Raw genomic sequence first — 25,194 nt, 5'->3', positions numbered from 1 at the left:
AGATTTCTCAAAAAATGAGGTTGCTGTACCAGTTTTTAGTTGTAATAGAACAGTGAGAAGACAGATGTCAGATGCTGACAAAGATATCAGGTTGACCAGCTCTAAGAATAAAGGTGTGGACTGGATCTAACCGACAGGATGATTTAGATTTCATTATCAATGCCTTGACAGAGGATGAGCTCAGGTGGGAGTACACCGACTTTTCAAGAAAGACAGAATAACCTGAATTTCAGGTTTTGTTGTTGGTGTCTCAAGATCCAGTTTTAGTGTGTAAACATAACTGTAAATGATTTGTTACATAAAGTCCCTTTTAAAAGTGTTGTGTTGACTGACATTTCGACTGTTATATATATTCTGTACATAATTGCTTTCACACCAGGCCACTCGAATTGTGTCCTCTCTGAAAAGAAATAACACTTGTTTTGGTATGAATGTTTTCTTAAATCTTGATGTGTCTAACCATGTGTTCAATCGTTAAAATATTAGCTCAATTTAGAATGAGGTGATTAGTGAAGAGAACAAACAAAGTTGAAAAGAAAACCAGTTGAATGTGTTATGTAAAGACAGGGAAATGAGTGTTTAGCTTAGTTTAGTTTCACTGAGCATAAAGCATAGTTTGTGTCCTTATTGAAATCTTTTGTTCCCTGAGTTGTCAAGGACAACTGCACTTCTGGAAAAGAGCCCAGACAGCAGGGCAAAACTTGTTGCAGCAGGAAGCCGGATGAGGTAATTAGAGAATTCGGAGGAAGAGACCGAGGAGACTTGAAGCTCACCACTTCAGTATATGTACACAAGCAGTAGTCTCACATCGTATGTCAATATTGTTATCAATGTTTTCAGTATTGTAAGGTTGAAATAAATAACTTATAACTTCTGAGTCATACTTTGACAAACAGAGAAGTTTAATGTGGGACATTGCTTAGTCTCTCCATATAAGACACATTTCCGTGTAATGATTTTTACAAATTATATATATTAAAAATAAATATATATTACAAAATTACACTCTTAAAAATAAAGGTGCTTTAAAGGTTCTTCAAGCGATGCCATATAATTACCATTTTTGGTTCCACAAAGAACCATTCAGTCAAAGTTTCTTTAAAGAACCATCTCTTTCTTACCTTTTTATAATCTGAAGAACCTTATTTTGCCACAAAGAACCTTTTGTAGATGTTAAAGGTTCTTTATGGAACCATTTAGACAAAAAGGCTCTTCTATGGCATTGTGAAGTACCTTTATTTTTAAGAGTGTAAGAGATTTATTCAAACACATTAAATAATTAAGAGAAAAATATCATGCATTTATAGTGTAGTGCATATTTAACAATTTTTGGCAACTTTTGCAGAGCTCTTTTTTTTCTAGTTAAATAACAAGGTATTCCTGAGGTACAGTGCATTTAAAGTCATATTGTTAACTTCTTACCACAGATGAAACACAGATGATATATTTCAGTAAGCTATATTGTCTGTCAACATACATTCTGATGTTCAGAAACAGAGTGGATTTTGTGCTTTGCAACTTTGCAGATGTTTGTCATGCACAAACCGCAACAATACTCTAAAGGAAGTTAAAAATGTAAAAGAGCATAACTGGACCCCTTGAACTACAGTTGTGGTCAAACTTTTGCATGCACTTTGCAGTATACACAAAATGTTAATTATTTGACCAAAATAAGAGGGTTCATACAAAATGCATGCTATTTTTTTATGTAGTACTGACCCGAATAAGAAATTTCACATATTGAATAAAGCATATTTTGACCTCAAATGTAAATATTCACTGATTAAATAAGGATATGTAAATATTTGACACTGTCAGTAAATTGTTCATATGTAAACGGTTACATGAATGCATACAGATATTTATTTTTATTTATTTATTTTTTTTGACTGGAAATGGCTGGAAGCTATTGTTATACTCCCCTTTTAGTCATACATGCTGATCCAAACATCAATCATCACATTTTTCATTCATATTTTAGGTGTGAATGTTGATGTGTTCTGTTTAAGTCTGACGAGTCATTCTATGTTAAAAGCTTATTTTTGGTCCAAAGAAACTTTTTACAAGACTTCACAATTTCCTGACAGAAACCCATCAAGACATGATCTGAGAGTCAGAGAGGTTGTTTTGACATTTATCAGTTTCAGTAATACCACTGCAGTTCAATTCAAATACATACTTTCGAGAGAACTCTGTCAGGTTGGCTGGTTTTGGCTGGTATTTACTGAACCACAGGAAACATGATCTGAAAAATGTAGTTTGGTAAACTTTCACAGTAACTCCATGAGCAGTTTGAAAAAATCTGTCATCTTTTAACTTTGATCTCATCATCAGCAATGTCCTTCTCCTCAATACAGAAGAATTTTGCTTTTCAAAACAGCCACACCTGTCATGTCTGGATGCACTATACTTTGAAATTGTGTGAGCTTGTTCCAGCCTGTTGCTCTCACAGCCCTCCCTATAGACCGTAAACAGCCTGTCTCCCAAATTGCACTACAATGCACCGATTGCACCCACTGCTCTACAGAGCACTATGCCCACGAGCAAGATTAATAAGTCAGCTTTATACTGGCTCATTATAATGCCACCCCTGTTTCCTTTGGAGCTCTTGTTCTAAACCATAAAGTTGTTATCAAGTGTTGTTCTCATACATCTTGCTCACGTGACTGGCACAGTGCAATTAAAAAGTTCAATAATAGGAATCTTCACATGTCTGTAATGCAAAAGAGGTGAAGACTGACTACATCAGCATGTGAGATCATAAACATCCCGATTTATTACATTTAGCAAAAATTTCTCAGAACCTTGTTGAGCAGCATGTTCCACAATTGTTTCTCACACTCTCAAGCAGTTGCTTAAATACAGTCCTAATAGCAGCAGGTTATGCAATGGCTTTTACACAGGGTATACTGACTTTATTGGTGGAGTCAGTCATTGTGTCAGGGGAAAACTTTTGTCATAGTATTTTCATGTACTCTTTTTGGTCAGAAGTTTTCCCTGGTTGGACAGGATTTTGCATCACCGTGCTTGCACGGACTTGCAATATGTATCTGTACAGGGGAGCAAATCTTACCAGTTTCTGTGCACATATTATGTCGTTCAATGATCATTGGTCACAGTGTGTGTGTGTGTGTGTATAGTTAAGTATCATAATTTAATACATCAGGCTTTTATGGCTCATATACAGTATGCAAATATTTAAACCATCCTCAAACGCCTGCTGTGTCATATTTGACATTTAGATTTCAACATGAAAAAAATGTCAAATAATAAGAATAATAATTATATGTAACGCTAAAAATGATATGGATAATCAGAAAAACCCAAGCTGCTTCAGTCCAGTAAATGTTAATCTTACATTATTATTAAACAATAAACCTCATAAAAATCATTAAAGATTTCACAGCAAAAATACTTGATAAAGCCATCAATCAAAGGTCAGAAGGCATGAAGTACATAGATTGTGGGTTTATCAGCAAAATTTTGATAATTGAATTTATAGGCCCTAGCAATACATATCAACTATGATACAGTAGACTAATATATTCATAAATAGACATTATACTTAATGTTGAAAAGAATGTTACAATGGATGTTTACTGTAAGCTATGAGAGAATAAAATGTTATTAAAATGTTGTAACTAACATTACCAAATAAAGTTCCAGTCAACTTAAGGGTGATATATCCTGGGGAATATAAACATAAAAAAAATAATAATAATTTAATTTTTTTAAATAAAAAAAGCAAGATATTGTATTATTTGTGTCCTAGTAAGATAACACTAATCATTTTTTTCTTTATGTTCTTGCCCTTTTTAGGGTTAAAAAAATGAAACGATGACGTGACTAAGGAGCATTCAGAGACACATAACATGTCTAAAATGTTCTGTTTTTCGAGAAGAGAAAAACTATGCAAGGATTTTTAAAAGGTTTTTGCACATTCTGCTTTTCAGGTCATGCCCAGTGGTTTTTGCATTTAGCTGATATTATTATTTAAACATAGAAATGAGGAACATCACAAGTCATTTACATGTAATCATTTAGCAGACGCTTTCATCCAAAGTGACTTACAAATGAGGGCAATAGAAGCAATCAAAACATCAAAAGAGCAACAATATATAATGGGTTAGTCTAACACAGTAGGCCTACACATAGTGAGATTTCTTTTTTTTTTTTATCTTCTCCTCGGGCTTGAAAGCTACAAGCACCAAACTTGGCAGAGGCCTGGGCCCTGATGTGTAGTTTGCTGCTAGTTTTCGTATAAATAATTATTAAACATCACAAATTTCCCATAGACTTATATTGTCCGGGCAAAAATGACCCCTCTAGACTAGAGGACAATTGCAGTCCACTAGAGGAAGCCAAAAACAAATCTTTGAATTCCCCGCATTCACTTTCGTTTTAAATTGGTTACATTTACAAATAAATGCATATAATTCATTTATGCTGCCAATCTATGCCAACATATTTAATCATGACTAAGTCAGGTCTCCAATATAATGACTGTCTGATAGCCAGAGGACGGTTTAAAAAAAAAAAAACAATCGGGACAGATGACTGATCTGTCACTACTCTAATCGGACTAGTGCTGTTGGTCAATTCTTTGTGTTTCTAAGCCTTTCGCTGCCACGGTGCACACAGCAGGGAGGAACGAGGAACACGGAGACGAGGAGTAACTTCAAAATAATAGTCTTTAATGGTGACATCAGGACAGGGCAAGACAAGGTTCACACAGACAGGAACACCGGGGAATAACGAGTAGACCAGACGAACTACTAACTAAACAGGCAGGAACTAAATACACATGACAATCACTGATAATTAGACGAAAACACAGCTGGACAAGACTTAACTAATAAAACACACTTAAGTACAGGAACGTGACCAAATACGGACACAAGAGGCGGGAACACATGACACACACGACAGAGGACTGACATTACTCCCCCCTCCCGGAAGGCGCGACTCGCGCCGTAACAGTTCCGGGAGGGAGGCACTCTGGAGGCCCCTCAGGACAGACATGGACAGGAACCTCCAGAGCGTAACAGACAGACGGAGGCCATGACAGGGCTGGGAGCTCAGGAGGCCATGGTGGTGCAGGGAGTTCAGGAGGCCATGGCGGATGGTCTTCATGGCCATGGCCACATTCTTCGGCCCGCCCACACTACCCCGAGCTCTACAAAATTTCCTTGGGGAATCTAGGGGGTATCAGGAGCCCTCCGGGGCTTAACGAACAGGAAACGGGCCAGACACACACTGGACAAGACAGGATAGCCCTCCAGGGCTAAACAGACAGGAACAGGACTGGGACAGGCCAGACATACAGACAGGACAGCCCACAGGAACAGGAAGCCCTCCTGGGCTAGCGTGGACGCTGAGGCTTCCTCTGGGCATGACAAGGAGTCCGGGCCCTCACAGGGTCCCTCAGCAACCACCTCCACGACAGGGAGGCAGGCGGCTGGAATGGCCTCCGTGGCCACAGCAAGAGAAGCCGCCTGCCCCAGACAAGTCTCCGCGGACAAGACAAGGTTTTTTCAAAACAAAAGACTTAAAAAAAAAAAACGGAAAACAAAACGTGGTGAAGGGGCGCCGCTTACTGTTTAGGTCTGGTCTTCTGTCACGGTGCACACAGCAGGGAGGAACGAGGAACATGGAGACGAGGAGTAACTTCAAAATAATAGTCTTTAATGGTGACATCAGGACAGGGCAAGACAAGGCAAGGCAAGGTTCACACAGACAGGAACATCGGGGAATAACGAGCAGACCAGACGAACTACTAACTAAACAGGCAGGAACTAAATACACATGACAATCACTGATAATTAGACGAAAACACAGCTGGACAAGACTTAATTAATAATCACACTTAACAAGGACAGGAACATGACCAAATATGGACACAAGAGGCGGGAACACATGACACACACGACAGAGGACTGACATTCGCATTAAAACATTTAAGCGATCTTACTCTATTCAAGCACAAGAACACATTAAAGAGCTAAATTAACTATAAGTAAATAAGTTAAAAAAATAAGGCAATTTGATTGATTTACCAAAAACTAATTTCATAAAAACTTTTTGAGTAGTGAATATGTCATTATAATTTATCTGAGGTGATCTTTATGATTTTTTTGTGCATGTGACACGGGCTGGTCCTTTGGTCGTTTTTTACTGACGTTTTAGTTTGCTTTCAGCAACTACTGACAAGTAGAGCCCTACACGGGCCTAAAATTTAGGCCCTAGCCCGGCCCTGGCCCGAGACGCTCAGGCCCTAGCCCGGCCCGTGTCCGACAGCTTATCAGAATTCTCGGCCCGAGTCCAACCCGAGCCCGTCTTTTTTCCCCCTTCTAGTCCGAATGGACTCAGCGTGCAGCGCGGGACCCGACGGGCTTGCAGACCTCTACTGACAAGAGATGGCAGTCTATCAGAAATCGCTCCACAGAAAAAAACTGCATGTCACGTGACTTAACCAAAGCACATCATTGGCTAAACAAAGGTCTTCTCTTTCCAACAAAAAAAACCGAGAATGTTCTCTTAAAGACACAGTGGCAAGGAAATGAACACAAAGTGTATGTTGCCATATGGCTACACCATGCTGTAGAGGGTTAAACAATATAAAAGTTATTTTTACCTCATAAAAAAAGATTTCACAGCAAAAAGACTTGATAAAGCCATCAATCAAAGGTCAGAAGCCATGAAGTACAGTAGATTGTGGGTTAATCAGCAAAGTTTTGATCATTAGAATTTATAGGCCCTACACTGTAAAAAAAAAAAAAGTTGAGCCAAATTAAAATTTTAAGGCAACCAGCTTCAGCAGATTTTTGAGTTTTCTCACCTTGTTTTAAGTTTATACAACAAAAATTTGAGAATCTCCTACAAAAATAAGTTGAGCAAACTCAAAAATCTGCTGAAGCTGGTTGCCTTAAAATTTTAAGTTGGCTCAACTTTTTACAGTGTAGAAATGTGTATCAACTATGAAACAGTAGGCTAATATATTCATAAATAGACATTATTCTTATTTTATATATGTTACAATGAATGTTTACCGTAAGTTGTGAGAGAACAAAATGTTTTAAAAATGTGGCTAAAATGTTGTAACCAGCATCACCAAATAAGCATTCTGTTTTCAGTTCACTTGTTATACACCTGAAGGGGCAACATATCCTAGGGAATACAAACATTTAAAAAAAAAATAATAATAATAATAAAACTCATGTCTAAAAAAAAAAAAAAGAAAAGTGTATTATTTGTGTCCAAGTAAGATGGAAAATACCAATATATTAATTTTCTGATGTCTCTTTATGATCTTGCCCTTTTTAGGGTTAAATCTTTTTTTTTAAAAGTTGGACAGTGACCAAGGACCGTTCAGAGACACATTACTTGTTCATGTCTAAAATGTTCTGTTTTCCAAGAAGAGAAAAACGGATTTTTAAAAGGTTTTTGCACATTTTGCTTGGCAGGTCATGCCCAGTGGTTTTTGCATTTAACTGATATTATTATTTAAACTGACATAGAAATGAGGGACATCACAAGCAATTTACATTTAATCATTTAGCAGATGCTTTTATCCAAAGCGACTTACAAATGAGGGCAATAGAGAAGGCAATGTGCTGTTCAGTTGCAAAGCGCAAGTTTCTTGAGGGCACATAAGTCTGAAGTAGTGAATAGAGCCAGTGATTGTTATAGGCAAACATCAATGCCTTGAATTTTATGCAAGCAGCTATTGGTAGCCCGTGCAAATTGATAAACAGAAGTGTGACATGCCTCTTTTTGACTTGTTAAAGAGTACTCTTGCTGCAGCATTCTGGATTAGATGCAGAGGTTTGATAGAACTGGCTGGAAGACCACATTTATCATGACAAATATGTTTTAACTTAATAAACACCTTTTTACATAGGGCAAAGTTAAATATAAGACAAGGGTCGAACCACTTTACTCACACACTTTGGTCTGATTTTAGCTTTGTAAAATTATACTAAATAAATGATCTGACCGAAACAAAGCAGACGGACTGAATGAGACGCAAATTCACTCACTGAATGCAGCAGGTGGCGCTTATAGAAAAACAGCAATATCGCGTTTCCTTGGTTACCGCTGTAAACAAAGCAGCGCTGTACTTCAAAATACTAGGCTACTTGTTTATACGGAGGTAAGTGGAAAAGAAAATGCCACTGAAACTTATTTGAACACAGTCATTTCCCTTTAGTGATACATTCATATAAACCTCCAAAACAATATGAATATTTTTCTACCTATATTTCGTCCATCGTGAACAGTGAGCTCGCTCTGCCTGGTTCAGTTTTGCGTCGGTCCTCAGCGTCTCTGGCCTCTCTGTTAACGGTCGTTTACAGACTTCGTAACAGTTCCACACAAATTACATTTTGGGAAATGATTGCAATGAAAACGTGTGCAATTCCGGAATAGAGACTTGTCAAAATAAATATTTTGGACCAAAAAAGGGCTGAAATTTACTCCGATTTATGGCCGGTGGACCGTTGCATTTGTATTATTTCATGCTTTGGTTTTAAACTTTAAAACTGATGCAACCCAGAAAACTCTGTAGCAATGTACAGTAACAACAATGTAACACAGTGTGTGAGCAGATTAAAAAAAAAAAAAAATCACCTTTGATAAAGATCTAACGTTACCATTCTATCGATGGTCGAGTTGGCGACCACTGATTTCAAACCAATTCTCTTGTTTTGCGGTTTAAATTATTCCAGAATATTTATGGCCATGAAATTGTAAATAAAAATACAAAATAAATCAAATGAATAAATAAATATGTGTTTAGATTCATTTAGTGCCTAATCAGCATCATTAGTGGCCTAACAGATTTCATGAATCATATACAACTAAGCAAACGGCCCTGCCCATTCCTGGAGTCAGAGCCTTATTAGTCATGTTTCATGTTAACTCAAAATGAAACTCTTCTCCTATGCTGACCCTTTAGAGATTAGCCTAATCTGCCTCTAAAGTTTCACACTCAGCCCCATTTTTAAACTAAAAGTCTAAATAGTGGGTGATGATGTTTCAGCAGTTTTCAAAAAAAGGGAAGAGAAAAAGAGGGAAGAACCTGTTCTATAATAGAGAGGAATGCAGTGTGAAATGGTGTGAGTTCATATGTGAATAATACAGGGAGGGATCGAGGGAGTTAATGTGGTGTATAGGTGAGTGTTCATGTGTGTGTGTGTGTGTGTGTGTGTGTGTGAAGGGTGTAAGGGGGCAGGCAGATGCATGAAGGGCTGGTCCTGGTATCTCATGTCTATAAGAGCAGAGCACTGGCCCTTACATGAGCATACATCTCTGAGGGACATACAGGTTGTTTCACACAGGCAAAGGAAGACATCCGGACTTGGTTGAAAGATGGGTTGGCAGAAGGCCATGCTGGATAAGCTTGCACACACTTTCCAGATCCGCAACAAGCTACTGCGCCAGGGACTTGCTGAATGCTTGGGGACTCTCATCCTGGTGGTGGGTATTTCTCCTCAATCATGAATTACTTATTGTCAGCATCAGAGCTGAGGTCAGTGCAACTTAATACAAATGCAGTTTGTCAAATAGTCTGAAACAGCATGTTTATGTCTCACATAATCTGTAATAAAAGTCAGGAGTAAATTTTATATTGTAGTGTAATGTTGCACACATGAGACTTACAGTAGAGCACCAGTTGAGTTGCTTTTCTTCTCACTCAGATTGATGACAAAGATAGACTGTAATGTTTACTTTGGTACATGCACTCAGAATTTCCACAAGCAAATAAGTGAATGGTAGATTATTGCAAATTAGCATTTATATCTGCATTATTGTGCACACATTGGTGTGGATTCTGGAATGCTGATCTTACACCAGTGTATTTTAGTTTCTTTCAGCTGGTCCAAGGAATACTTCAGACAGAAACTATCCAAAAATCTGTTAAAATTTACAATTTAAAAAGTCGCTCAAACCTGTATGGCTTTCTTCTATGAAGCACAAAAGAAGAACTTTTTTTAAATACAATGAAAGTCAGTGGCGTAGTTTTGCATCCCACTGACTTTGATTGTATGCACAAAACATACAAAAACAATTGAAACGTACCTTTACAACACATAAAGGAAGTCTTTCATTGATAAATGTTAATTATGTACAGAGGAACTATGCTTAAAGGAATTGATTTGCAAATAGATAAGAAAGAAAGGTGGATAGTATCTCAGTCCTGTTCATGAGAAATGCTCTTCACACACATGATAAACAGAAAAAAAATTGCTTAAACATCCTCCCTAATTTAGTGGTGATTTTCTCTGTAACAAACAGCGCAGATAGGCATGTAATAATGCAACGTGCAGCACAGAGGCGCGTGCCAAAGCCTTCGATGAATAATACTTGTTTCACCAATCTATTATGATGCCACAATCCACACGTGATAACTTAATATGTTGAGGTTTAATGAATCACCTTAAGGCACTGTGTCAATATTATCAGAGCACATTTGTCACATCAACACCAAGGATTCGTTTTGAAATCCATTTAATCCTATTCTAAACATGTAAAATCTGTATTTTATGTTTGAAATTAATGCAGTAATTTTTTAGTTATTTAAATATTTCACGAGAGTGAAAAATGACTAACAGAAAAACATGCCTGACAGTCCCACGATTCACCACTAGTTTTCTACACAGTGATATCAAACCTTGCACTTAACTGAATGTTTGATAAATGTGTCACACGTGGCAGACTGCAGTATAGAAACTACTGCCTCTGCAGTCAGGGGTGTGACATGACAGTCACAGTGTGGTATGAAATATGACACTCATTAAAGAGGGAATTGACACCAAACTGCTGCTACAAAATCTTCACTGTGCGATTTTACAAGCACTGTAGAAAAAACAACTCATTTCAAGAAGTAACTCATAGTTTGTTTTTAAGGTGTGTGGCACGGGTTATACCAGAGATAATACTTAAATAGAGAGGTCATGCGATAACTGGATCACTCAACGGATGTGATGTTTGCTGAGCAGCAAAAGGTATTCGTGTGCGAGCTACTTTGATCATGCTCTTGGTCTGTGAAGGTGACTTTATCAGCGGATGTTCTTCCTAGAGTAGAAACAGTCTAAGAACAATGGGTCTTTGGACACACAAAAAAGTGATATAAATTGAATAACCCAAGGTTTGCATTTAGCTCTCATTACTGAATTCAAAAGGATACTTAGGGCCATGTTTAGGTGATAAATTGGTTTCGTGAGATGCCTTTTTTAGAATTTTGTTGACGTTGTTGCTGAGATTTACACTTATGAAAGCTCTTCAATGCACCCCAGTTGTTGCGTGATCCTGATAGTTCAGTATAATGCCACAAGTATTTCAGTTCAACTCTGAGGTGACCTTTACAATGGAAACTTCAGCCACAAGCAGCTTGAAATTGCTTTTTGTCAGAAGGGACTTGTAATGACCTGTCTGAGATGTCATATGTGAAAAATTGCAACCCTTAGTCACTATAGATTTGTAGTGTTTGAACAAAAGGGAATACTTAGTTTATTTTTAGCAGAGTTTGAAACGCAACCTGCTATTTTCATCGCCAGTTTAAAGTATATGTTGTGACTCACAATGATGTGAAAGGCCTACTCATAGTTGGTAAAATGAGTCAAAAAAGCTTTGTTCTGATATAAATGGTACACATAAAAATTGTGTTGTTTTCAAATAGTGATTAACACATGTTCTTGTTTCACAACATTTACAGATGTTTGGTTGTGGTGCGGTGGCCCAAATGGTACTAAGTGGAGAAAGTCATGGTCGCTTTCTCTCTGTAAACCTTGCTTTCGGGTTTGCTGCTACCCTTGGAATCTTGGTTTGTGGCCAGGTGTCAGGTTGGTAAACTCCTCTAAAATTGCATCCTAAGCTGTTGCACTGAGTTTTTATAAAAACCTCTTTGCAGATCAACATATGGGATGAAAAGTTTTGTTTTTTTGTTTTTTTTAGGCGGACATTTAAATCCAGCGGTTACATTTGCTCTCTGCCTCTTGGGAAGAGAAAAATGGAGAAAGTTCCCTGTGTACTTTCTGTTCCAAACAATTGGAGCCTTCTTGGGTGCCGCAATTATCTTTGCTGAATACCATGGTACATGTTATGTAATATTAATTCTCTTTCTTGACGAAACTGTATATTATGTTTCTTCTTTTTCTTACACTTTTTTCTTATTTTTTATTTTAGATGCAATGTATGATTATGCTGGAGAAAAAAATGAGTTGCTTGTAACTGGGGAAAAAGCCACTGCTGGTATTTTTGCTACGTACCCAAACCCACATCTCACCATCTTGAATGGATTTTTTGACCAGGTCAGTAACTGCAAGCTTGTAACTAATCTATATATTTGCTTTTGCATTCTCTTACAAACCTTTTGCGTTCCGTTGAGAATCCCAAAACTCTTTCAGTGCTATTTTTGAGTGAATGCACTTCATTGAAATATAATTTTTCCCTCCATCACAGTTTTTGTCCCATCACGATGTCCCCTTAGATGCACTATATTTATTATCTTTATTATATTTACATCTATAAAATATAACCATCTTCACAGGTGATAGGCACAGCATCTCTGATTGTCTGCATCCTGGCCATTGTGGACCCCTACAACAACCCAATCCCTCAAGGTCTTGAGGCCTTCACGGTGGGATTCAGCGTCCTTATCATTGGACTCTCCATGGGCTTCAATTCTGGTTATGCTGTTAACCCAGCTAGGGATTTCGGGCCTCGTCTTTTCACTGCCATGGCTGGTTGGGGTGGTGAAGTCTTCACGTAAGTTTAAACATTTAATTTCCATTACATGAACTAATTAGTTACATCATGAACCAACTTGCATTGCTTTCGAGCTGATCTGCACTTGTCATTGATGAAACAGACTTCAGTAAAAACTTACAAATGTTTTCTCCTCTGGTTTGCAACAGTACCAGACAGTGTTGGTTTTTGGTGCCCGTCTTCGCCCCCTTCCTGGGATCCATTATTGGTGTGATTGTGTACCAGCTGATGGTGGGGTGGCATGTGGAGGGAGAAGTACGGGACAAAAAGAATAAAGCTAAGGAAGAGTCTTTGAAACTTAATGATGTCACCAGCAAGGATTGATCTACATGATCTCCATCAGCAGTTCGCACCATAAATCCACATAAACTTTCTGCTTTAAGTCTCTTAGTTCAATAAATATGTCTTGTTCCACCTAAGGCTCCATCTACAGAGGGGATTCTGGTAGTCTTGCAGACCATCAAATGGACTTAAAATAAAATGCTGCAAATGTCAAGATTCCAAAGTTTTTAAAAATTGTTTCTTTAGCATGATTCTTTTTTCTTCACACATCCTCCAGATTCCTCCTTTAAGGGAAAAAGGTGTTTCTTCAGCAACACGAATTATATTAATTCACTGTTTTTAAGTTTAGTAAAATTTTAGTGTAGCATCTATCAATATTTACAATATTTCACACTTATATTACTGTTATCCAAATATGTTGCCATTCCTGTTGAGAAGGGTGAGTAGTTCTACAACAAAAAAAAAGTTATAATAGTTAATTCTTTTTTTTCTTTTTTCTTTATTTTTTGTAAATACTTTGTATTGTCATCCTCATTTAAAGTGTCCCCCCCCCCCCCTCTATTACATAGCAGGAATTGCAACTGAACGTAAGCATTTCAAGAAAACATGTTACGGTCAATAGCGTAGCAATCCTGCAATTGTATAGCAATACAGTCTTTAGGCTATATTCATTTCATCTTCTCATGTGTCTGTTAATGTCATAACCATTTTCATTTTGTCATCGAATGTTTTGAAGCAATGGATTGTTATCCTAATAAAGTTTTTTTTTTTTAAATAAGTCTTGCAATGTGATGTGATGTGATGTGATGTCTGTCATTTTTATGTTGTTTAGCTGAAACCACCCTTGCTGCTTCTTTGTTAAGGATGTGCACGTTCATGTATTCCTCCGGGGTTCTAATCCATTTGTAGTGGAATTTAACATTATGCCAAATGAATGAAAAGTCTAATTAAGGACTTATGAAACAATAGGTGTGGATTAATGGAGGCTTACATTTAAGTATGAGGGAGTAAGAACATTTACAGTCTCTCAGGTTCACATTCAATTAAAGCTATTGGGAGATAACCTGGGTGTGTGCATATTAAGATGGAAGAGGGAAAAAGGGAAACCAATCTTTGAAAGGGAATTAATACAATTACTTCAACCAAGCCTCAACACGCAAGGTTAAAGTTCTCTGAACTCATATTTGTTATCCCTGATATATTTCCCAGAACCCTATGAAAACAAATCGTTGCTAACAACACAGTAATGTTAACAGAGCAATAACTCACAGTTGTTACATTTCTAAAACCAATTACAAAACAAAGGAAGACCAGCCTCCTCTACACATAAATCAGTACATTTAATTCAAGTTTGCAGATTGATGATTTGGCAAGAAATCAAGTAATTCCTTTCTCCAGAAAGTGTATGGATTAACACTGCCATTCAAAAGTTTGTGGTCACCAAGTTTTTATCAACATTTTCCAATGAAGTCTTATATCAGAAAACAGTAGTTTTACATTTAGTCATTTAGCAGACTTATAAATTAGGAAAATAGTAGCAATTTTCTTTTAAAATATATTTTGAAATGCAATTTATTTCCACGATGGCAAAGCTGAATTTTACTCCAGTCTTCAGTGTCATGTGATCCCTCAGAAACCATCTAACATGCTGATTTGGTGCTCAAGAAACATTTCTTCTTATTCTCAGTGTTGAAAACAATTGTGCAGCTTCACATTTTTAGGTTATATTTTTCAGGATATAAATAGAACTTTAGAACGGACAGCATTTATTTGAAATAGAATTTTGTAACAAAGTAAAAGTATTTACTGTCCCTTTTGGTTCATTTTAAGTATTCTTGATTAATAAAACCATAAATGAAAACTTTTGAAGAGTAGCCTATGTAAGCCTGAACTGTATTAATCATCCTCCACATGGTTCCTGGCTACTATATCAACATGCTAAATGCTTTGCTTCAAGAGCAGCTTGTCTCTTCCTGCAACTTATGCAAGTCAGATATATCAGGAAATCTCAACATGGCTCATATTGCACACCTTCACAAAGCCCTCTCTTTTTAGTAAATATGACTCCCTCGGCCATCACGTCCTTTCTCTCCTTGCAGTACATTATTGCGGACCGCTTCTCTGTGCCTGAGGCACTCTCGGTACACCAGGTTTCTCTCAGTACTCAGTACTCTAAGTACTCATTTTTCTTCAAAGGGGAATACTTCCACACGACAGATCTTGTCCTAATTCCCACTCGGTATGGGAAACAAGTTGAAAAAGTACCATGAAAAAACCTGTGCCCTTGTTGAGACTCCATACGCTTATCTTTGTGCAAGGTATCCAGTGCTGGTTTAGAGCCCACACACCTGCATGGAGGTGTCAGAGCACGTGTTTCATTTTTAACTTGCGTTTAGATAACGCATGCCAGATTTAATGAGGTGTGAAATCTGCAGTTATTTCAGGTTTTTCTTTCTTTTTTTTTTCCTTCTTTTTTTTTAATCGATCTGTTTGGATTGTTTTAAGGACATTTTGCTTGATAACACAAAGTATTGTGCTTGGGTGTGGAGTTCTTACGTAAACAGGAATATACTGAGTAGCTAATTACAGCATATGTCCTCGTCCGATTCAGTTTCCTGTGTACAAAATTATAGACACGAATGACAAGAATTTTCCTCAATGGCTTGCATGAAAAATTCAATGAGAAGGAATTTCACAGTGTTGGTTTCTAGTTTGGAAAAAAATAAATAAATACAAATCTGAACAGGAAATTATCTCCTTCGTGTAGCACATAAGCACTGTTTAGTAACCTAAGAAGTCAGACAGCATAACATTCAGCTAAGAATGTGAGTGGTTTTAATAAAACGCCCTATGGGATGACGCCTCTTTTTTTCCTGTGCAGAAACCTGTAATGTTCCTGAAAATCCTCTTGAAATACTTGACTGGCATAGCTATAAACAGCAGCCCCAGCACCACATGTGAAGTCCAAAAGAACATTGTCTTTTCATCTTTATGCTAAGCAATATGTGCAGTTTGTAGATTTATAACTGATTTTATTATTTATTTTATGTTAGCTAAATTGTGTTGTTTTAAAGTGTATACTCAATATTGTCAAACAAACACGATCCATATGGGCAAAATGTGCAGGTCATGATATAGTTGCACTCTTTGAGGTCCATAAGTACTTGTAAAGCACATTCCCAAGTTTACTATGTTGTTTCCTGTTTTGATGCACCAAACGTGCCTGAAGACATGCTTTTTAAAGGGTCACTGGATCTTTTGCTGGGAGCTAAGGCATCACAGCACCCAGATACCTTTAAGAGCTGCCAACAAATATGTTGCCCACATGTGGAAAAACAAGCTGAGAGGAATCCATACTGATGACAATTTTTCAGATGTTTTTCAAAGGAATTGCGCTCAGATCGTAAAAACCTGTACCTGATTTTAAATCTCCTGTCTTTTATTTTTAGCAGGGTTGCTCTGGAATTTTTCAGTAGCTGATTAAAACATGAACACCTTGCTTGAAAATGGTAATATAGCATGCTGTAGCAACATCAAAATGATGTGAATTGTACTACATTCTATGCAGAATATCTTAAGGATTTAAGTTTTATTCATGTACAGGCATTAGCGTGTGCACAACCCCTGAGGAGCTTACAAAAAAAACAGCAGAATTAAATCTCTATTTTTTTTTTCTCCAGGACATTACTCAAGTCTAAATAACTTGTCAACATGCCCTTAATGGGTTTTTAACCTCTGATAACATTGTAGTTATTTCAACAAACCATGTTCTAAGGTTAATAGTGAAATGAGGAAACAAATAAATGCTTGAAATGTTTGGATCTATTTTCATCAAGATATGGTTTAACTGTAACAAATAAACACCTTTTCAAGGTTTAAGTGACCTGCAAGATATAATGTTGTCTGCGTTGTTGAACTAGCATATAGCCTTACATTGACTCTTCAGATTTTGTGGCCTCAACTTGGTGGAATCTATTGTGACAGTAAATTGTACAATGGCTCTTTTTATTTGTGACCTTTTGTGCTCTTCCAAACAATCACCTATTCTTATTTCAGAGTTCCTGTTAAAAAAAAAAAAAAAAAATCAGGAAACCACAAATCACAATTTTCCTTCAGGGACATGTTTGTACTTCTGCAATCTGTACAAACTAACAGAGCATCATTTAGATGTAAGGAGTGTTTTGCTTATTTGAGTTCCATTCAGGGACTTTAGTCTCATTTAGCAGATGTTTTGTCAGGTATCATCTTATTTATCTGATCACCCTTCATTTTTTCAGCTTCCTGATGCATTTTTATGAAGCAAGATACGTGCAGTTGCTGCACAATGACCATTATGACTAATTTCCATAACTGTATGCTTGTGGGAGAACAGAAAAGGTTGTGATCAGAGATACAAATACACAGCCAATGGAAAGAAGGCAACAGTAAAAGATAGGAACTCAATCACGCTCATTCGGGTGGGAACATCCTCTGTTATCTAGCTAGATATCCTATGGGAGAGCTTCTACTTGTATACAATTACAAGCAATTTCTATGGTCCTGTCTTATGTACTGTAAATGATACCTATGCTACATGTGTGAGAGCAGATAGAGCTTGTGCTACATGTTTGATTGTACTTTTTTTATTGTTTATGGATACTCTTATATTAGGGACAATTGTGACAGGGACTAAACACTATTGGCTTATTTGCATAGAACACTAAATACATCTAAATCAATGATAACAGAGCAATGCAGATGTAAGATATACATTCAATGGTACGAAATGCTGTCAATTATAAGTTATCTTATCTCTGGAATGTATTTGCTTAAGCCATTATGCCACAATGACCTCAAGGGCATCCAAAGATACCGATATATTTGTTGTACCAAATTATGATAATGATAATAAAACAAAAGCAAACACAAAAAAAAAAAAAAAAAAAATCGATGTAACACATTTGGCTGTTCAGTACACACCTGCTCAATATGCCTACTTTCAAAAAGCCGTCACACCCTATCTCTTGTACAAGCATGTCTTCCTCTTCTTGTTGGTTATCTCATTGTTGCATCAGTTTTGACTTGACAAAATTTGACAAAAATTTGTTCTGTGATTGTAAATATTGCCAGTTTGCTTATCTGAATAGTAAAATCTTGCTACTGAAACCACAGTACCAGAGAACTACTGCATAACCGTGGAATGTAAATGTGAGATTCTTCTGGAGTATTGTATGGGAAAATGATACTTTTATCTGTATCACACCTCGTATCCCTGTCAGGTATCTGTTATTGTGCTAAAATGGTCTCAGATCCTTCAAAAGGCATTTATTTATGGTATATGATTCATAAGATTTGTCATTATGAACTTACGTGTGTGTGTGAAGTGAGAAACTGCAATAGCATATTGTGTTTCTGGCTTTGATTTCCACACTTGCATGTCAACCTCACATATACTCCTCTCTCCCACACAAACTATGTCTGCTTTACACCCTAACATACTTGCACAGACACGTTTTTCATCTTTTCCTCTGCTGAAGAGCATTATAGCAGTATGTCAAAAGAAACAGGTAAAGTTAGCTTGATGATTATAAATCTGGCAAAACAGTTAAGGAGGTGCCCCTCCACCTCTTTGCAAGTTGCAACAAAGTGTGTATGTCAACGGTACTTTTTTGGAAACATTAAAGTTTACTATATTACATGTGATATTAATAATGTTATTTTTTATAGAAATGGTTTTCATATATTTTACACTATTTCCTAATCATACTAACAAGACAACTGTCTGCAGGATATAAAAAACAATTGCAGATGTAGGTTTATGCAATTCAAGAATAATCTACTGTTAAACACAACAGTTGTTTAAAAAGCTTTCAGGCTTTCTTCAATACTAAATCAATTTTAGAGGCATATTTTGAATGTATTATTGTTTTCCATTAAATAACATTCCTGTTTCTCTATTTTACATGCACGGAATGCAGCTTACATAAGCATTCCTTGTTAATTATACAGTATATCTTTTGTTAAGTTTGATCTGTATTTGACCTGACGTTACCTTATGTCTTTTTGGCAAGGTACAGAATATCGTCTTTGATCAGGACCCAACCTCAGTTTTTCAAAATTCAACAGAGGGATGGCATTCTGTAAACCTAACAGATGTCTGTGATTTTTTTAAGATGTTAGATATGTTAGGGATAATGTACAGTCAGACGGTCATTAGCAAAATAACTGAATAAATGCACATGAAATATTGATCTGATTTGAAATCATTTTAAGCAAGACGACAAATACTTCTGAGTCCTGATCAATATGCTGGTGCTAAAGTTGTGATAATGACTGTGTGACTGTATCTTTATTTTCCTGTAAAAACTTTACCCCACTTATCCCACAGCTACATATCAAATAAATAAATACATGGAAATTGGCAATAATCATGGATTTGGCAGTGACTCCCTGGACAACGGTCACTATTTTGAAAAATTATTGCTGAATCACAATTAATTAGTCAGCAATGCATGCCTGTCAGTTTAACACTTCTTCTATAATACACCGCTTAGTCAGTTAGATATGTTTCAAACAGAGGGGTGACTGTTCCATCTTTCCATTCAACAAGGATCTCGCCTCGCTGGATGGAGGGAGACTGAGCAATTTTCATAGGGTGCTGGGTTAGAGGAGCTCTCTCACTAGGCACCGGGGACCCTGGCAGACTGGCCTCTCCTGTTGGAGTGTAGGATTTCAGCACCACCACAGTCTTTTTCCTCCTGTGCATGAAGACAAAAAATTGATCAGTGACTCATAAAGGGGGAAAACCATGTTGTTGAGTCATTCCTTGTTATGAAATCTCAATGAGCAAGTTCATAGATCAGTTTCATTTCAAACTAAAATCAATTCTGTCTGTATTTACATTCATAAAATTAAAGTCTTGCATTGAGAAGACCTTGAAGGTTTATTTACCAAAAAATAGAATTATCTTACCTGTTCTGGTAGATGTTAAGAGTGAGGATCACAAGCCCAAGTAACAAGGCCAAGCTGCTTAGAAGCAACATTGTCATTTTCCAGCCCGTTCCTGTTATTAAACACAGCAGAATATCACAAAATAACATTCTTGTTTTGTGTATCAATTACAATTTTTTAAAAACATATTTTCTGTCATTATTCATTATTCAATTTATGACTTTATTGACTTTAATTTATGAATTTATCAAATGATTTCTTTGGCTAATCACCAAAGATATGGCACCATGTTTAGATTTCCTCTCCTCTGTTGCCCTCATGTGGACATAAGTCAGATGAACTATTCCAGGATCAGTTTGTTTGTTTAAACCATATTTCCTGACTGATTTAACAGATAAAACAAATTGTATTTTTTCAGAAACAGATGAGCTCTTTCCACACTCACCATATTCTGTTGTAAACACATTAACAGAAGGTCCATCCAGCTCTACACTACTTTGAGGTTCAGCCGATGCCTCTGACGTCTGTGTTGCTTCAGTGGACTTTAATTTGGAAATCTGGTCATTATTCCCAGCTTATGTAAAAAAAAAAAAATAATAATAATAATAATTATAAAGACACAATCATGCATTATATCATAGAAATGATTAGAAGCAGAATAGACATAGTACACAGGGTTCCCACATTTTTGACCAATGAATTTTCAAGTCCTGCATAAGTATCTTAAGATTTTACAAAGATTGCTGGGAAGGATTTGCATTTTGAATGTCAGGTACCAAAATAATAAATCATTCTTATAATTCATAAAATTAATAATTAATTATAACTTACTTGTGTCGGCTTGAGGCTTCCTGAGGCTTCCAACGAAAAAAATGTATGCTTCCATGACTTTTGATATTTCCAAATTTACAATACTGTGGGAACCCTGGTACAAATGAATATGACCAGATGAGCAAGTAAAAAAAAGAAAAAAGACACACACACATGACAGAAGATGATATGGTCTGGTATAACAGAAATGATAGCAGACACTCAGCAGTCTGAGTTTTAACTGAAGAAGTAGAGACATCATTAATCAGAATGATGAGATGGCAGAATACAACATAAAACACAGACCCATCATTTATGAAGAACTTGTAATCTACTTCTCTTACAATGCCAATAGCGAATTTGTGTGAGGATTCGGGGTCCGGTCGAAAGTGTCTGCTGAGAATCTTGTAACACATTCTGGCTGTGATGTGTGCTGTCTGTCTCCTCGCATACCGTTTGATTAGCCAGTGTCCTCCACTTGCTGCCTTTCCCACGATCTTTGGAAAGGAAGACCTTGGAGGAATCATGACGTACGCTCAGGTGCAGACCCTTGCCGTGTAATGTCAGGAGACCCTTTTTAGAGCAGCTCCAGGCCTGGCCTTCACGATCCTCCTCCTCAGAGCTGCAAGCTTGCAGCCAAACGCTCTCATGCTCCTGGATCTGATGTGCAGTTAAACACCCTCCTGTCTGTTGGTTGATGATGGAGCGTGTCTCAGGGTTCCAGTGCCACTCTTGCAGAGCCGAATCTGCTCTGCACTCTTGCAGGCTTAACCTGCTGCTGACCTTACCTTCATTTACCTGTACACACTTTCTCAGCTCTTCATTCCTGATCAGGAATCCTGTAACTTCTGCAAGGAAAGGGAGAGATTACCATAGTTTATAATACCAGGTAATATACATTAGGTTGGCTACCCCCCCTAAATAAAAACATCTTTAATTATACTGTACATCAGAATCCTCCCATACAGCACATCTGCTGCTGGCACTATACAAACAACTTCACAGATAGAAGCATAAAAGACAACAGTCTTGACAAGTTAGAACACCATCCTTTACTGTAGCAATAACATTATTAAATATTCACGAATTAGTAAACACAAAGAAATACATTCGTGGTGCTATACTACTTAGTCTTAAACTGTGACCTGTATTGTAGAAACATCATAACACATAATCGTATGCTATCTGTTTAGTAACCATCACAACTTCAATTACGAAATAGAACTTTTCCAAATCTTAAATTAAGAATTAAGACAGGAAGTTCCTGTAATACAGCGAAGTCAGCGACTGACAAATAGTAAGCTAATTTATGACAGCACTGTTTATCGACAAGCTGAATTTGTTCTACGAGTTTAAACATTAAAATAAAGATATTTGTTGTTATGTAATATATTAGCTACTGATATTACATATTCTTTACCTTGAAAAACAAGTGTTGTCAGAACAAAAGTGCAGTATCCTCTCCAAAAGACATCCATCACTGCGAGTATTGTGGCGCAATAACAACGCTAAATCTAAAATGTTTGACTTACAGATTACAGTTATGATCTGTTCTGATAAAGATAGCGAATAAAGTATTATTTCCCAGCACGCATGCTATTCTTCTAAAGCAAATCAGAGAGTGAAGAACGACAATGTTGATCCACCCGATAGTGGACACTGTAGCACAACAGATTTTCACTTGAGAGAAGACTGTAAATTTATGGCGCATGAAGCGCAAAAGTGTTCAAAGAGTGAGTGCAGAATACTAATTAACAAGAGACTATGAAAGGCAATTAAGTGTTCTGCTATGTTGGGGGAAAGGCATTAAATTTTAAGTTAGCTAAGGAAAACAAAACAACAAGCAACTATTGTGCACAACACATATATTAATGTAAAAGACGTTTATTTTCAGCATAAACATTAATGGGAAAGAAATGTGAACTGTAATCTACAGATGTACAAAGAGGAAGATCATTTTGTGTGGTATTTGAATGGCATTCCATTCAAGCTCAGATGACAGAGCTTCTGTTCTCGTTGCTATGTTGTTTCTAAGCTGGTGTTGACTGAGTCAGGCCGTATTTAAAGAGAATGGGAGCGTGAACGAAAAGACTTACAGCATGTTTCCACCTAATTGTGTTTCTATGGTGCCGAACGTGTAAAATAAAGCTACAAAACGCTACTTTTCCAGACTACCAACTGTGCTTAAACAGTATGGATAGTCACTGTAAAATGCCATTTTTGAAAGTAAAATAAAAGTAGGCCTATGCTCAACCTGAAGATGATTTGTCTTTGTACCACTATTATTGTGTTACTGAATACATTTATTAGTAGAGCATTTTTACACTGGCACTGATAACTGAAAAGTCACTTCTGCACAGATCTCAGACAACTGCCATACAGTTTCAGTCAAAAGATATGATATATGAAAATATCACATCAAAGTGAGAACAATTTGAGTAGAACTGAACTTTAAATTATATTGTAAGAATTGTGCAACAGGTAGACCTACTACTACTACTACTACTAATCAGTAATGCTATTTACAGTATGCTGTACACATCCAGCAAATGATTTGTTTTTGTTTATTAATGTTTTTTACAGAATCTGAATGAACAGTTTATACCATTTATAAGGCCTTTGTTCTTTACGTGGTCAACAAAAGATGGCCTGTACTCCATCCTGCCCTCTGCCTCCCTCTCTGATGCCCATCTCTTCATGGGGCCCATGCTCACTAATACTTTCACAAGCCTATATACATCTTTGAATTCTCTGACAGGCCTCTTGTGCACAAAGTCATTCATTTTCCATTGCTGTCTACAAATGCACACATACACATTGTGGTAAACAGTTTACGTGGTTATCGTGTGAGGTTGACAATACTGTATATTGTTAGATGTTAACCTTTCCTTTTCGCTTTTTTCATTAATTGTTTTTTGTTGCATGATTGTTTTACTGCTTTTATGCTTTTTTTAATATTTTTTTTAAATTTTTATTCAAGGACATTTCAGAGTTTATGTTTGTATTTTGCTTTTCAGTGAGAGGACTTGCTCAGGTCTTTCAGAAGAAGGAAACTTTGTACCTCCCACAGAATGCTAACAATTAGATCTTTCACAGCTAGATATCAAAAGAGATTTTGATATCTGTATGATGTAGGAGGGTTACAGGCAGCTTCTTGTTTGCCATTGTGCTGCAAAAAGTAAAATGAGGATGCTAGAATCTTGTCTTTATTTCATGATTAACTAATAAATAAATAATATGTGATTTTGTTTAGGCTATTTGAAAGCCTGCATCTGCATTAAGTCCTACTTGGCATCAGGTCTTTGTGATTACCATAGACCCAGTTTTGCCATTTCACAAGGATTTCGACAGAAAATTCTATGCACTTATCCTAAATCATCCCCATATCATATTATCACATTATCTCAACCAAATTGAAATTAGTATCTAAATTAAACCATGTTTGCAAGGGAACCAGTGTATTTCAAAAACAACCACTACATCAACTGAACCCATTTGGTGGCAATTATCTAAATGTTTTACATATGCTCAGTTCATCAGCCTTCAGTAGGGAGGAGCAGGAATCATCTATGGCAAACACTCAGGTGTTAACTCTTCTGGTATTGTATATTAAGGTAAACCATGACCAGAAATAATAACCATATATCTTTTGAACTTAGAATATGAACTTAGAATATAGGTCTGTCTTCACATATTCAAATGCATAGAAAGCAGATCTGGTGCCATCTGGTGGAGGGGAAAAAACAAGTCAAATGTAATGACATGGTTTAACCACTAAATGGCTGTAGATTTAATCCCTAGTTGTTGAGGAGAAGATGATGATGACCTGTTTCATCGCCATCGGAAGGCCATAACTGTGCCCTTTCACATCAGAATGAGGGGTAAACAGTGCTCTCTAGCTCATCCAGAAAAACCTCCTTGGTAGCTCTTTGCTTGAATCCAAGAAAGATTTATTTCCTTCCACAGCACAAAGGAATTGTACATGTAAACATCCAGCATATTGAAAAACAGTGCCATGGGCCAGCAAGGTGTCTTGTCTAAAGATAGGGGCTTTGGCTTATTCCTAAACACAGTTCCAACCGTGGTCAATTTTCTCTGAAGAAGCTTTGTGCCAAGGGCATTCCATGTGAAGAAAGTGTTGCACGTTATTGTGTGTCTCTGGAGACAAGCTGTCATTTGGAGCACAGTGTGTCTGTCCTGATTTTTTTCAGGCTGTGCCCTAGCCTGTGAAGACCTACATATTTCAGGCACAGCTTGTACTGGCATCACAGGCTGCCCAGACTTTAATATTTGACAGGGTTACTTTGCATGAATTGTTTGAAGGGGCAACAACCTCTGAACTGGATCAGGATTGTATATTAATGGGTCTTTTCACCAATTTTTCTCAAATGTCACAGTTTTTTT

At 36.9% G+C, this 25,194-nt stretch overlaps 2 protein-coding genes across 5 annotated transcripts; one reads left to right on the top strand and one right to left on the bottom strand.

Annotated features, from left to right (window-relative positions):
• The first annotated feature begins 8,089 nt into the window (after window positions 1–8,089).
• Window positions 8,090–13,816, top strand: aqp3a (aquaporin 3a). 3 transcript variants are annotated; one of them, XM_058777437.1, is made up of 7 exons: window positions 8,090–8,152; window positions 9,218–9,477; window positions 11,717–11,843; window positions 11,956–12,093; window positions 12,187–12,311; window positions 12,551–12,768; window positions 12,918–13,814. In XM_058777437.1, exons 2-7 carry the CDS (start codon window positions 9,370–9,372, stop codon window positions 13,090–13,092), a joined length of 891 nt encoding a protein of 296 aa, XP_058633420.1. In that variant the 5' UTR covers window positions 8,090–8,152; window positions 9,218–9,369; the 3' UTR covers window positions 13,093–13,814. The 3 variants fall into 3 exon arrangements, with proteins under 3 accessions (XP_058633420.1, XP_058633418.1, XP_058633419.1); XM_058777435.1 differs by having other exon boundaries at window positions 11,956–12,311; window positions 12,918–13,816; XM_058777436.1 differs by having other exon boundaries at window positions 8,103–8,152; window positions 9,339–9,477; window positions 11,956–12,311; window positions 12,918–13,816.
• A 3,754-nt stretch (window positions 13,817–17,570) lies between these two features.
• On the bottom strand, window positions 17,571–22,447 carry si:dkey-245n4.2 (uncharacterized). Of its 2 annotated transcripts, XM_058776674.1 has the most exons (6): window positions 22,211–22,447; window positions 21,244–21,638; window positions 20,812–20,905; window positions 20,426–20,554; window positions 20,002–20,092; window positions 17,571–19,787 (listed from the first exon to the last, which is right to left on the bottom strand). In XM_058776674.1, exons 1-6 carry the CDS (start codon window positions 22,266–22,268, stop codon window positions 19,580–19,582), a joined length of 975 nt encoding a protein of 324 aa, XP_058632657.1. In that variant the 5' UTR covers window positions 22,269–22,447; the 3' UTR covers window positions 17,571–19,579. The 2 variants fall into 2 exon arrangements, with proteins under 2 accessions (XP_058632657.1, XP_058632656.1); XM_058776673.1 differs by lacking the exon at window positions 20,812–20,905 and having other exon boundaries at window positions 17,573–19,787; window positions 21,135–21,638.
• Between the last annotated feature and the right edge of the window lie 2,747 nt (window positions 22,448–25,194).

This window comes from Onychostoma macrolepis, chromosome 05 (assembly GCF_012432095.1).
Source record: "Onychostoma macrolepis isolate SWU-2019 chromosome 05, ASM1243209v1, whole genome shotgun sequence".
In the NCBI taxonomy this organism is placed as follows: Eukaryota; Metazoa; Chordata; class Actinopteri; order Cypriniformes; family Cyprinidae; genus Onychostoma; species Onychostoma macrolepis.
The sequence above is the reverse complement of the archived record's forward strand: the minus strand, read 5'-3'. Positions and strand labels throughout refer to the sequence as shown.

What these genes read in the sequence shown, in the direction of transcription:
- si:dkey-245n4.2 (XM_058776673.1), bottom strand. Translation starts at nt 22,268, where the DNA reads ATGGATGTCTTTTGGAGAGGATACTGCACTTTTGTTCTGACAACACTT. An exon ending in ACAAATTCGCTATTGGCATT is followed by an intron (nt 20,555 to 21,134) that starts GTAAGAGAAGTA and finishes TTTTTACATAAG; the next exon opens with CTGGGAATAATGACCAGATT. An exon ending in CTTAACATCTACCAGAACAG is followed by an intron (nt 19,788 to 20,001) that starts GTAAGATAATTC and finishes CTTCATGCACAG; the next exon opens with GAGGAAAAAGACTGTGGTGG.
- aqp3a (XM_058777435.1), top strand. Translation starts at nt 9,370, where the DNA reads ATGGGTTGGCAGAAGGCCATGCTGGATAAGCTTGCACACACTTTCCAG. An exon ending in GGTTTGTGGCCAGGTGTCAG is followed by an intron (nt 11,844 to 11,955) that starts GTTGGTAAACTC and finishes TGTTTTTTTTAG; the next exon opens with GCGGACATTTAAATCCAGCG. An exon ending in TGGGGTGGTGAAGTCTTCAC is followed by an intron (nt 12,769 to 12,917) that starts GTAAGTTTAAAC and finishes GGTTTGCAACAG; the next exon opens with TACCAGACAGTGTTGGTTTT.